Source organism: Mercenaria mercenaria, chromosome 1 (assembly GCF_021730395.1).
Source record: "Mercenaria mercenaria strain notata chromosome 1, MADL_Memer_1, whole genome shotgun sequence".
In the NCBI taxonomy this organism is placed as follows: domain Eukaryota; kingdom Metazoa; phylum Mollusca; class Bivalvia; order Venerida; family Veneridae; genus Mercenaria; species Mercenaria mercenaria.
Window position 1 is genome coordinate 2035493 of NC_069361.1, and position 15076 is coordinate 2050568.

The 15076-nt window shown below is 36.9% G+C and overlaps 1 protein-coding gene across 2 annotated transcripts in view; it reads right to left on the reverse strand.

Annotated features, from left to right (window-relative positions):
* LOC123545179 (tectonin beta-propeller repeat-containing protein 2-like) overlaps window positions 1–15076 on the reverse strand; it is a 54181-nt gene that overhangs the window by 13281 nt on the left and 25824 nt on the right. The window contains exons 10-13 of one of the 2 annotated variants that reach the window (XM_053537878.1): window positions 9008–9223; window positions 6012–6035; window positions 4245–4383; window positions 806–1004 (exon numbers count right to left, since the gene is read on the reverse strand). In XM_053537878.1, coding sequence (XP_053393853.1) covers window positions 806–1004; window positions 4245–4383; window positions 6012–6035; window positions 9008–9223 — 578 coding nt within the window. The remainder of the gene's footprint in view (window positions 1–805; window positions 1005–4244; window positions 4384–6011; window positions 6036–9007; window positions 9224–15076) is intronic. The other variant, XM_053537879.1, reaches the window with a different exon arrangement.

Below are 15076 nucleotides of genomic sequence, written 5' to 3' on the forward strand. Positions count from 1 at the left end.
AAAAAAAATGGGCACTCACACAATTAACTCACCTTCAATGCTGCACCCACTCCCTCCACACAATTAAATCACCTTCAATGCTGCACCCACTCCCATCCACACAATTAACTCAACTTCAATGCTGCACCCACTCCCATCCACACAATTAACTCATCTTCAATGCTGCACCCACTCCCTCCACACAATTAACTCATCTTCAATGCTGCACCCACTCCCATCCACACAATTAACTCAACTTCAATGCTGCACCCACTCCCATCCACACAATTAACTCATCTTCAATGCTGCACCCACTCCCATCCACACAAGTAACTCATCTTCAATGCTACACCCACTCCCACCCATACAATTAACTCAACTTCAATGCTACACCCACTCCCACCCTCAAATGTAACTCATCTTCAATGCTGCACCCACTCCTTCCACACAATTAACACCTTCAATGCTGCACTTACTCCCTCCACACAATTAACTTGCCTTCAATGCTGCACTTACTCCCTCCACACCTACACAATTAAATCACCTTCAATGCTGCACCCACTCCCACCCACACAACTCAACTTCAATGCTACACCCACTCCTACCCTCAAAAGTAACTCATCTTCAATGCTGCACTTACTCCCTCCACACAATTAACTCACCTTCAATGAAGCACTTACTCCCTCCACACCTACACAATTAAATCACCTTCAATGCTGCACCCACTCCCACCCACACAACTCAACTTCAATGCTACACCCACTCCCACCAACACAATTAACTCACCTTCAATGCTGCACCAACTCCCATCACATAATTAACTCACCTTCGATGCTTCCTCTACACACCTGTAGGATGTGCTTATACTCTGGACACACCCAGACCCCACCACGGGCTGCTATCAGTCCTCCACTCTGGGCACTCAAAAGTAATGATAACTTCTGGGGATCAAACTTCTTAGAGAAAGATTTCAGCATGTCCAGAGCAGTCATGTCTTTTATAACATACTCCCCACTTAATGGTACCTAAAATATTAAAAGACACATTGACACATTTCTAAATAGCCAATAGCCCATTCCATGGAGAATGTACATTCTGTCATGTGCTCAGCTAAAAAAGCTTGAGGCTATGCATATCAACTGCTGCCAACTTGGTATCATTACATAAAATATTTTAGAAATATCTAACAAAATGTATGAAAGTTACATCAATATATGACTGGTATGCATGTACTGCCATGCAAAGCTACAGATGACCCATTTTCGAACTTGGCCTAGATTTCATAAAGGTTATCATTCTGATCAAAATTCATGAAGATCAATTGAAAATACAGCCTCTATCGCATACACAAGGTTTTTCTTTGATTTGAACTAGTGCCCTAGTTTTTGATCCAAGATGAACATTTTCGAACTTGGTCTTGATTTCATCAAGGTAATCTTTCTGACAAAATTTCATGAAGATCAGCTGAAAAAGGAGCTGCGTTCAATAAACGCTTGATGCCCCTAGTGGCATCCTTTTCGATAGATTTTGCACCCAAGTCCAAAACTATGTCAAGGTCAAACTGAGGTCAGGTGATGTTTGAAGATGAGGAATGGTCATAGTTTACATCTGTATTAGTATCAATTCATTCTTGTAAGGGGTATTGATGCTAGACGAAACGGTCCCATTTGGATAACCAAGAGATGGCCCATATAAAGCAACCTAAGTCCAAAATGAGGTCAAGGTCAAGATCAAACTGAGGTCAGGTGATATCTGAAGATGAGGAATGGTCACAGGTTACATCTGCATTAGTATCAAGTCAATCTAGTAAGGGGTATTGATGCTAGACGAAATGGTTCCAATTGGTTAACCTCGTACGGACGGACGAACGGACAGACGGACAGGACAATCACTATATCCCTCCCGCATCAGTAGATGCTGGGGGCATAAAAATACAGCCTCAATCGCATACACAAGCTAAATGTTGACAGACAATGGATGCCAGACATGGAGTGATCACAATAACTCACCTAAGCATTGCTAAAAACAAGAAAGCAGGTCAGCAGGTCAAGGTCACAGTCAAGTGACATCATATTACTTGAGGTCATCAGGTAATTATAATTAAACAGTCTAGGGAATAGGATCAGATATATTTTTAAGTATTTTTCCCTTTAAAACTAATATAATAACTAAGTGACCCCAGGCGGGGTCTCTTTTCACTCCAGGGGCATAATTTGAACAATTTTAGTAGAGGACTACTAGGCAATGCATCATACCAAATATCAAAAGCCTAGGTGTTGCAGTTTCAGGCAAGAAGATTTTTAAGTATTTTTCCTATATAACTCATATAATAACAGTGACCCCTGGGCAGGGCCTCTTTTTATCCCGAGTGGTATAATTTGAACAATTTTGATAGAAGACCATAAGACAATGCTACAAACCAAATATCAAAGGCCTAGGTCTTGTGGTTTCAGACAAGAAGATTTTTAAAGTCTTTACCTATATAAGTTTATGTAAAACTTGGGACCCCTGGGGCCAGGCCATATTTGACCATATGGGGATAATTTGAATAATCTTAGTAGAGGACTACTAGATGATGCTCCATACCAAATATCAAAGTCCTAGGCCATAAGGTTTTGTACAAGAAGATTTTCAAAGTTTTCCCTATATAAGTCTATATAAACCATATGACCCCCATGACGGGGCCATATTTGACCCTAGTGGGAAAATTTAAAAAAAACTTGGTAGAGGACCACTAGATGATGATACATACTAGATATCAAAGCCCCAGGCCATGTGGTTTCGGACAAGAAGATTTTTAAAGTTTTTTCCTTCGGTTACCATGACAACCAGAGTTCTGCATAGAATTCAATTCTTTGAATAACGATGAAAGGGGCCACCCAAGTATCATTCCTGTGAAGTTTGGTGTAATTCTGCCCAGTGGATTTCAAGAAGAAGATTTTTTTAGAAAATGTTGACGGACACACAACACACGGCGGACACTGAGCGGTCACAAAAGCTCACCATGAGCCTTTGGCTCAGGTGAGCTAAAAAGGAACTCCCTCTTAAGTGGCAATGTGTTCCTCCATGGAGACCACAGATCTGATATGCCAAAACAGTTTTAAACAAGAGCTGAAAAACCAATTTGCCCCCGATGATAGAGTGTAAGCAAATGGGTATGTATTTTTTTTATGTTTTGACCTTGACCTTTGACCTAATGACCTAAAAAAACAAAAGATATGACCTTTTGACTTAATGACCTAAAACAACAAGAGAGATCATCACCTAACAACAGGCAACAGTCCTATGAGGACTGGCTTCAGAGCCTTCCATAATCATTGCAGTGAAACCCTTTTCTGTCTACAGGTCACTGTGACCTTGACCTTTCACCTACTCATCCCCAAAATAAAAGGGGTCATCTACTGAACACAGCCAATCATTGTATGAAGTTTGATGACAGTAGGCAAATTTGTTTTTTAGATAATGAGCAGAAAATGTTTTCAGCCTCAAGGTCACTGTATTCTTGACCTCGGACTTACTGACCCACAAGACCAGAGATGTCACCTACTGGCCACATTGTAAGACCAAGCCTTCTCTAGGTATGATCAAACCAAATGGTCTAACAACCTACAGACTAACATAACCCTCTCTTCGAAGGGGGACAAAAATATGTTATCAATTATTTCACATTTGGACTTACTTTTCATATTTCAGTGGTTTGGAAATAAACTTTTCACATTTTGGTGATCTGGATATAATGAACTATATACAATGTTAATCAAGACTTGAATCCCTTTCTGAAGTTTCAAAACTAAATGTAAATTTTTGGTAATCCTGTACTGCTTCATTTCAAACTACAGAACTTTGCAGTCAAAGATTTTCTCATTTGTTCCAAGATCAGTCATATTTGTATTCATGGCATTGATAAAGTCAGAGTACAAAGACTAAGACAGGCCCTGTTCACATGATAAGTGCTACAGTTGGAATACAAAGACTGGGTTAGGCCCTCTTCACATGATTAGTGCAACAGTCAGAATTCAAAGACTAAGTCAGGCCCTGTTCACATGATAAGTGCTATAGTCAGAGTTCAAAGACTGAGTCAGGCCCTGTTCACATTGTCAAAGTGCCAAAATCACTTTTACGCTTCAGTATGCTTGTGTTGTTAAAAGGAATTCAGACTAAATTCAGAATTCCAAAATGGCAACAATCTCAGAACAAAGACTGAATACAGAACTGTATTTCATAGCATTTTAAGTGTCTTTATTATTTACAGGCAGAAGTTTTACCTGCCACCAATGGTTCTCTCCCCTTGGTGTTTCCATGCTGACCCCTTGACAAAACCAGACTTGACCAAGAATATCTACAGCCCAACCAATGTTATCTTCTCCAAGACATAACTGGCTAAACAGTCTGTTTTCTGAGCCACTGAAACATCCACATAAAATACAAGTTAATGTAATTAAGTTTTATTGTATCCTGTATTTTGGTTCAAGCCACTTGGCGGGAAAGCTCAAGAATATCGGTCTAAGAGTTAGATTCCTGGGCAATCACATGCAGACTACTGTGAAATCTGCAAATCTACTGTGAAATCATTCGAATTCTCTGGCATGAAATTTCATGCAAAAAGCAAAAAATACAGTTTCGCGCATTTTCAATTTCACAAAGAAATTTTTTTTTTAATATTTTTTTTTAATCGCCAGCACCGCAGGTGTCACTATCAAGTACTGCCTGTCAATCAGAGTGGCCTGTTTAATGACATTGTTAAATAAACAATATGACAGTCCAATTGATAATAGTTGTTAATTGACACAATTTATGGTTAGGTAAACTGTGACAGAAAATCAAAGGATCAATTAGAATAAAAGAGATCTTTGAAGTTTTATTGTGAGTGGTGCTTGTCCAATGACTTGATCAACATTTCAACAGGAAATCTATTAAGCAATACTTTCACCTCATATCTGGTGTCATTATTGTAGATCTGCGTTAAAAGCTGGACAAGTTTTATCAATGACTAATGTTTTAAATACAAGAGGGTCATGATGCCCCTAGATAGCTCACCTGAGTTTCAGAGCTTAAACAGGCTAGAGAGTGGGTAACTTTAGAAGAAGACCATAATATTTTTCAGCTGTTGAAAATTCAAGAGACAGTAGAAGTTGATTATATAAATAAGTGTGACAGATGACAAATAGTTCAAGCACTATATGCTTCTTAAATCTTTAGAACTGGGTGGGAAAAAAAGAAACCATTGAAGCAAACTGAGGGTGTTTTAGAAAAGCGTCTTTATAATAGTAATGGCCAAGTGCCTCCATGTGAACAGGTTTGGAACAGGACCTTACAATGATGCTACAGACCAAGTTTAATGAAGATCCATCAAGCAATTTATGAGAAGTTATTTAACCCTTACCTTGCTAAATTTCTACAATGAACTTGTCTATCTTCCAATTTTGGCAAAACCATTAACTGTTAAAAGAGGTGCTAACCAAAAAGATACTGACTGAATGGCGAACAGTGCAGATCACGATCAGACTGCAAAGGCAGAACCAATCGTGTCCAGCATGGTAAAGGTTAAAAGTATATTCATATTTAGCTCTAGCAGCCCTTAAACTGAGCCAAGCTCCCACCCCACCACCGATTTGAACAAAACTTGGAGAATCTTATGATGATGCTACAAACTATAGATCTATTGATTTAAACTTGCATTTTGACCATGTTTCATGTTAACGGAAGGTAGAAAATGAGACCTCTAAAATGACATTACAAGGTTTTTCTACAACCTGATTTAGTGACTTCATCCAACATCAAAATTGGCCCATTTTCAAACCTGACAGAGATTTTATAAAGATTCCAACTAAATTTAGTAGTTCTATAGAGAATGGGCCATGGTTGTGACCTCTAGAGTGTTGTTCACAAAGACACAAGGACAGATAGACTAAAATGCTATTATACAATATGTAAATTAACCAGTAGATTATTCAAACTTGAGAATGTGAACAAATCAGAATGCAGAACAAGCATGTTGTTTATGCAGTAATATAAACAGTCCTGGAACTTACTGTCTCACTAACCCTTCATACATGCTGAAAACACCAAAATATGCATGATTTTTAGTTTGCCTTTTCATCCCAGACAAATAGGGAGCTTCAATAGAGGATATTTATATGCTTTAGTTTATTGATGGAAATGTCTGTCACCTAGTGAAAATCAGATGCAATATTTTGGCTATGTTACACCTGAAAATTTATAATCAGAAGTATTAATACAAGATGTTACAATCTTACAACAAGAGGGCCATGAAGGCTCTGTATCGCTCACCTGACCTACTGACCTAAAGATCATCAAGATTAACATTCTGACCAAGTTCCATTAAGATATGCTCATAAATGTGGCCTCTAAAGTGTTAATAGCTTTTCCTTTGATTTGACCCGGTGACCTAGTTTTTGACCCGACATGACCCAGATTTGAACTTGACTTAAAATTCACCAAGATTAACATTCTGACTAAGTTTCATGAAGATACAGTCTTAAATGTGGCCTCTACAGTGTTAACAAGCTTTTCATTTGATTTGACCCGGTGACCTAGTTTTTGACCTGACATGATCCATATTTGAACTTGACCTAAAGATGACCAAGATTAACATTCTGACTAAGTTTCATGAAGATACATTTATAAATGTGGCCTCTAGAGAGTAAACAAGCTTTTCCTTTGATTTGACCTAGTGACCTAGTTTTTGACCCTACCTGACCCAGATTTGAACCTAGGCTATAGATCATCAAGATTAACATTCTGACCAAGTTTCATTAAGATGTGGTCATAAATGTGGCCTCTACATAGTAAACTAGCTTTTCCTTTGATTTGACCGGGTGACCTAGTTTTTTTATCCTGCATGACCCAGATTCAACCTGGACCTTGAGATCATCAACATTTACATTATGACCAAGTTTCATGAAAATATAGTCATAAATCTCGCCTCTACAGTGTTAACAAGCTTTTCCTATGATTTGACCTGGTGACCTTGTTTTTGAACCCAGATGACCCAATATCGAACTCGTCCAAGATTTTATTGAGGGTAACATTCTGACCAAGTTTCATTAAGATCGGGCCAAAATTGTGACCTCTAGAGTGTTAACAAGCTTTTCCTTTGATCTGACCTGGTGACCTAGTTTTTAACCCCAGATGACCCAATATCAAATTCGTCCAAGATTTTATTGAGGGTAACATTCTGACCAAGTTTCATTAAGATTGGGCCAAAAATGTGACCTCTAGAGTGTTAACAAGCTTTTCCTTTGATTTGACCTGGTGACCTAGTTTTTAATCCCAGATGACCCAATATCAAACTCATCCAAGATTTTATTGAGGGTAACATTCTGACCAAGTTTCATTAAGATTGGGCCATAATTGTGACCTCTAGAGTGTTAACAAGCTTTTCCTTTGATTTGACCTGGTGACCTAGTTTTTGACCCCAGATGACCCAATATCGAACTCGTCCAAGATTTTATTGAGGGTAACGTTCTGACCAAGTTTCATTAAGTTTGGGCCAAAATTGTGACCTCTAGCATGTTAACAGTTAAATTGTTGACGACGGACGACTGACGGACGACAACGGACACAGGTGAGGTAAAAAAGAAGTAAAATAAAACAAATTTTATATTTACTTCATATCTTTCAACATTTTTTTACTAAATTACATCTATTTTACATGCAACATTGCCAGAATTGACCAACAACTATTATTATCATTATTATAACTACTATTATTTTTATCATTATTATTATCATTATTATTCCAAATTTATATAGCACCCTTTTTATAATAAACACGTTCAAAGGTGCTTTACTTATTGCAAAGGCAGCCAAACAGGGTACCAGACTAGTCATGTGAACATATACACTGAACATTCAAATTTTGTGCTCTAAACTGTCGATTATAGTGCATAAAAAGTGGACATAAAGCATAAGAATAATAAAAATATAATGAAATAAACATTATGGAAAGGAATCAAAGTAATTGCAGAGTCTGTAGTACAAGCGAGTCTGATTTGACGCTGAACCCTTAAAAGCAAACAAAGACAGGAAGCCTGTCAGAGACTAAACCTTCACATTCACTTGATGTAAGTGACGTTCTGTGTCAGTCTTTTGCAGCTTTATATGAAAGTTAATCAGGTGAGAATTCTGTTGACACATTTACTAATAAAAATTTTGTTAAGGCAAGAGCAACAACTTGTATGCTGAACTTTAAGCAAATAAAGGCCATAACTTGAATCAGTTTCAACCTGAAGTTACCTAACTCAGTTATTTTAGTAGGTTGGAAACATTCAATTCAATGCATGTAGCTGTTACTGAGATACAGTTTGAGAGTTAGTCACACACAAAACATTCAACCAAATTTTCAATTTTAACCAAATTAGAAAGAGGGCCATAATTTATATAAAATTCAAGCAGAAATTATCTTACTTTGTTATTTCAGTTGGTTTATCAATTAGGAAGTCTAGTGTCACATTTCAGTCCAATAAATACAACAGTTACCAAGATACAAAATAACTCTCACTATCCTTTCAAAACTTAGCCTGATATTTTGAGAAAAAAATTCAATCAACACCAAATCATAGAAAAAAGGATTGTTTTACATGAAAACTGATAAGAATATAAATCATGTATTTACTCTACAAAAAAATTGTCAGTTTACTTAATTCGGAAAAAGGTCACATAAAGGGTCACACTTTCAGACATTTCAGCGCCTTTAAAAACACAATTTTCAAAAAATTGTTACATATCTTCGTTTTGATGCATTTGCAATAATGTCCCGGTGCTGAAATTTCACTTAACTAGGCGGAACGTAGTTTTCAGCAGTTATTTATCTTTATTTCTTTACAAATGACATTCATGTTAAAGATGGACAACTTTTTGAGAATATTTTAAGTATCCATTGTATGGGACAATACGGCAGAACATGAAATGGTCAAGTAGATGATTGGTAAAGATGTTGTTCATTTATCAAATATTTCTGTATTTTGATGACATACTCCTAAAGCAGTCAAGCTAAAACACTAACCTATCTCCTGACTTCCATTCCTTTCCCTCAGGACATTCTGTTGTGACTCCAGCTCTGTACAGCCAGTGACAGTTTTCTGTTAATGCCCACACCACACCAGCCTGACAGACTATCTGCTTGAGCCTGTGTTTACAGTCCACCTCCTGTCCAGTATAACACGGCCTGTCTCTGGACAATCCTTTCTGTATCATAACCTGGTGGTTAGTCTTTATATACCTATATTATAATACAAACAAGTTATCAAGGATTTCAGTAAAAGTTTCATCATCTATCTTACCCTGCTAAATTTCTATAATGAACTTGTCCATCTTTCAATTTGGACAGTACAATTAACTGTTAAAAGGGGTGCTTACCAAAATGATACTGACTGAATGGCGAACAGAGCAGATCATGATCTACACTGGTCCTAAAGGCAAAATCAATTGTGTCCAGCATGATATAGGTTAACAAGAGCACCGCCTTGCGGGTGCTGACGCTCATCTGATTTTTTTTGTGTAATAGAAATATTGTCCTACCCATGATTTTCTAAGTCTAAAAAGGGCCATCATTCTTGCAAAAAGCAGGATAGAGTTATGTTTCTTGATGTCCAGTGTCCACTTATGATGGTGAAAAACTGTTGCAAGTTTTAAAGCAATAGCTTTGATAGTTTATGAGAAAAGTTGACTTAAACATAATACTCAACCAAGAAAATGATTTTCTAAGTCCAAAAGGGGCAATAATTATTGCAAAAAGCAGGATGGAGTTATGTTGCTTGCTGTACAGGGTCAGCTTATGATGGTCAACAAGTGTTGCAAGTTTCAAAGCAATAGCTTTGATAGTTTAAGAGAAAAAGTTGACCTAAACATAAAACTTAACCAAGAAATCTGATATTTTCTAAGTCCAAAAGGGGCCATAAATCTTGCAAAAAGCAGGATGGAGTTATGTTTCTTGCTGTACAGGGTCAACTTATGATGGTGAACAAGTGTTGCAAGTTTTAAGGCAATAGCTTTGATAGTTTAGGATAAAAGCTGACCTAAACATAAAACTTAACCAAGAAAACTGATTTTCTAAGTCCAAAAGGGGCAATAAATCTTGCAAAAAGCAAGATGGAGTTATGTTTCTTGATGTACAGGGTCTGCTTATGATGGTGAACAAGTATTCCAAGTTTCAAAGCAATAGCTTTGATAGTTTAGGAGAAAAGTTGACCTAAACATAAAACTTAACCAAGAAATCTGATATTTTCTAAGTACAAAACGGGCCATAAATCTTGCAAAAAGCAAGATGGAGTTATGTTTCTTGCTATACAGGGTCAGCTTATGATGGTGAACAAGTATTCCAAGTTTCAAAGCAATAGCTTTGATAGTTTAGGAGAAAAGCTGACCTAAACATAAAACTTAACCAGGCAACGCCGACGCCGACAACCACTCAAGTGATGACAATAACTCATCTTTTTTTTTCAAAAAATCAGATGAGCTAAAAACTAACATTAATATGTCAAAATTCTCCTCACACTAGCAGTGTTCCTGTACAACAAGCAAGATGATAGCTAAAATAGATTTTACAAACCTTTTTGGTAAACTAAAGGACAGAGACAAACTTAAATGAGACAGAATTTTATATGTAATCCAGTACAGATGGAAAAAAAATCAAATTTGTTTAAGAAATTTGCATTCACATTATTATAGCTGCCTCATGGCTTTAGAAAACAAGAGCTGTCCATAAGACAGCCAAGCTCGACTATTCGAAATATTGTCCCAGAATCAGGAAAATATTACCCAAAATGTTAAATATCAAAAGAGTTTAAAGTTCAAAAGGGGACATACTTTGACCAAAATGCATATCAGAGTTATGGGACTTGCTGCTATCAACTAGTTTTATAACCCCGAAGGCACATTTGAAGTTTCAATTCAATATCTGCATTAGTTTTGGAGATAGAAACTTGCATGTAAAACTTTTACCAGAATTTTCTAAGTCCAAAAGGGGGCATAATTTGCCCAAAATACATGTCAGCATTATGGGACTTGACCCAGTGAGGTTGGTAATTGATCTAGAAAATGAAACAAGAGGACCATGATGGTCCTGAATCGCTCACCTATCTCCACATGACCCAGTGTTCAACTGAGTATGACATCGTTATTTCTATTATTTGACATAGTGACCTAGTTTTTGAGCACATGTGACCTAGATATCATCAAGATAAAAAATTCTGACCAATTTTCATGAAGATCCATTGAAAAATATGGCCTCTAGAGAGGTCACAAGGTTTTTCTATTATTTGACCTAATGACCTAGTTTTTGAAGGCACGTGACCCACTTTTAAACTTGACCTAGATATCATCAAGGTGAACATTCTCACCAATTTTCATGAAGATCTAGTGAAAAATATGGCCTCTAGAGAGGTCACAAGGTTTTTCTATTTTTCGACCTACTGACCTAGTTTTTGACCGCACATGACCCAGTTACGAACCTGACCTAGATATCATCAAGCTGAACATTCTCACCAATTTTCATCAAGATCCATTGAGAAATATGGCCTCTAGAGAGGTCACAAGGTTTTTTTCTATTTTTAGACCTACTGACCTAGTTTTTGACCCCACGTGACCCAGTTTCGAATCTGACTTAGATATCATCAAGATGAACATTCTGACCAATATTCATGAAGATCTCATGAAAAATATGGCCTCTAGAGAGGTCACAAGGTTTTTCTATTTTTAGATCTACTGACCTAGTTTTTTACCCCACGTGACCCAGTTTCGAACTTGACCTAGATATCTTCAAGGTAAACATTCTCACCAATTTTCATGAAGATCCATTGAAAAATATCGCCTCTAGAGAGGTCACAAGGTTTTCCTATTTTTAGACCTACTGACCTAGTTTTTGACCGCACATGGCCCACTTTCGAACTTGACCTAGATATCATCAAGGTGAACATTCTGACCAATTTTCATGAAGATCCATTGAGAAATATGGCCACTAGAGAGGTCACAAGGTTTTTCTATTTTTAGATCTACTGACCTAGTTTTTGACACCACATGACCCAGTTTCGAACCTGACCTAGATATCATCAAGGTGAACATTCTGACCAATATTCATGAAGATCTCATGAAAAATATGGCCTCTAGAGAGGTCACAAGGTTTTTCTATTTTTAGATCTACTGACCTAGTTTTTAACCCCACGTGACCCAGTTTCGAACTTGACCTAGATATCATCAAGATGAACATTCTGACCAATTTTCATGAAGATGCATTGAGAAATATGGCCTCTAGAGAGGTCACAAGGTTTTTCTATTTTTAGACCTAATGACCTTGTTTTTGACCCTACGTGACCCAGTTTCGAACTTGACCTAGATATCATCAAGATAAACAATCTGACCAATATTCATGAAGATCTCATGAAAAATATGGCCTCTAGAGAGGTCACAAGGTTTTTCTATTTTAAGACCTACTGACCTAGTTTTTGACCCCACGTGACCCAGTTTCGAACTTGATCTAGATATCATCAAGGTGAACATTCTGACCAATTTTCATGAAGATCTTGTGAAATATATGGCCTCTAGAGAGGTCACAAGGTTTTTCTATTTTTAGACCTACTGACCTAGTTTTTGATGGCACGTGACCCAGTTTCGAACTTGACCTAGATATCATCAAGATGAACATTCTGACCAACTTTCATAAAGATCCCATGAAAAATGTGACCTCTAGAGTGGTCACAAGCAAAAGTTTACGGACGCACGGACGGACGACGGACACCGCGCGATCACAAAAGCTCACCTTGTCACTTTGTGACAGGTGAGCTAAAAATAAGTTTCAAATCTATATGCCTTTAAGTAATAGCTGTAAGCACTTGCACGCAAAACTTTAACCAGGACTTTCTAAGTCCAAAGGGGGCATAATTTGGCTAAAATGCAGGTCAGAGTTATGGGACTTGATGCTATCAACTAGTTTTATAACCCCGAAGACGCATGTTAAGTTTCAATTCAATATCTGCATTAGTTTTGGAGATAGTAACTTGCATGTAAAACTTTAACCAGAATTTTCTAAGTCCAAAAGGGGGTATAATTTGCACAAAATACATGTCAGAGTTATGGGACTTGACCCAGTGAGTTTGGTAATTGATCTAGAAAATGAAAAAATAAGTTTCAAATCTATATGCCTTTAAGTAATAGCTGTAAGTACTTGCACGCAAAACTTTAACCAGGATTTTCTAAGTCCAAAAGGGGACATAATTTGCTCAAAATACATGTCAGAGTTATGAAACTTGACCCAGTGAGGTTGGTAATTGACCTAGAAAAAAAAAAATAAGTTTCAAAGCTATATGCCTTTAAATGATAGCTGTATGTACTTGCATGCAAAACTTTAACCATGGTGTGACGCCGACACAGATGCCAGGGTGAGTAGAATAGCTAGACTATTTTTCAAATAGTCGAGCTATAAACATACATACAATATTATACAAAATCATAACTAACAAGCAAATTCAATGAATTGGTATCCCCCGCCGAAAGGGTTTGTAGTGAGGAATGGCAAAAAGATATATCCGGCAAAAAGTTAAGGATGTTAATAAGAAGCAAATAATTTCATTAGTCAAAATCAATTTAACAGAAAACAAATGTTTAATTAAAGAGTACATAATAAATGTATGATACTTTGATCCTGACTAAAGAATTTATTTTGAATGGGATATGCTTACTGTAATAAGCTTAGCTTTTGAAATTAAATGCAGTTAATTGAAATGTGAGCTTGAAGTTTAACTTGAACGAAATATTGGCTTTGAGTGGTTTGGCACCAGGTGTTGCTGTTTAACATGTACATTTGAACTTAAAAGATCAGATGTCCTTAAGAGAACACAGGTAAGATATCTTGAACATGGCTGAGGGCAAGGTTTGTGCAGTCACAACTTAACATGTTGAAGGTTTGAACATTTAAAAAAAAAAAAAAAAAAAAGGAATGGAAATATATATATGTATATATTTATTCTTTTTTGGGGTGCAGGGAAACGGGAAAGGAAACAAAATTTCACATGTTGATTATAAGTATTGATTGAAAATTAAAAATGAGAAAGAAAAAAGGGTAAAAGGGTGAAGTTGGGGGGTGGGGGGCAGAGGATGCATGACCAGTGGTGGGCATGACTGGGTGGAGAAGTGAGGTGGGGGAATGGTACAACCTGGAAGGTTTGAAAAAAATCTAAAATAAGAAATTTAAAAACAATAAAAAAAAAATTGGTGGGGGGGGGGGGGAAGAAATTTAATGAAATTCTGCCAAATGGTAAGTTTGTTATGTACAAATATGTGGATTTTTAGACAATTAAAGGGAAATAACTCTGAAGTTACAAAAGAAATCCGTACAAAATTGTCTGTGCACAACCACATTATAGTGCTCTAAATTCTGTTAAAGTTTCATAGTTCTAGGTCAAATACATCAAAAGTTATGATGCAGAAATTGCCATTTTATATAGTTAACACTAGAAACTTCTATGGGCCACAACTCTGGTGTTACTTGGACAATCTGTCTGAAACTTGATGGGCCCCATAACCTCATAGTGGTGAACATGTATATGAAGTTTGTTTGAAAAAAATCTAAAATAAGGAATTATTTTTTTGGGTGGGGGGGGGGAGGGGGGGTAGGTGTCGGGGAATAGGAGGGGAGGTGTGTGATCAAGGTAAGGGGGTGACCAGGTGTGGGTACACAACTTCACATGTTTACAATAAATGTTCATGGAAAAGAATGAAAGAAATTTAATGAAATTCTACCAAATGGTAAGTTTGTTATGTACAAATATGTGGATTTTTATGCAATTAAAGGGCAATAACTCTTAATTTACATATAAATCCGAATGAAATTGTGTGTACACAACCACATTATGGTGATCTAAATTCTGTTTGTTTCATAGTTCTAGGTCAAATATATCAAAAGTTATGATGCAGAAATTGCCATATTTATAGTACCCTATATAGTTACCGCTAGAAACTTCTAAGGGCCATAACTCTGGTGTTACTTGGGCAATCTGACAGAAACTTGACGGGACGCAAGAACTCATAGTGGTGAACATGTATATGAAGTTTTAAATAAATATTCCCAACCATTTCCTAG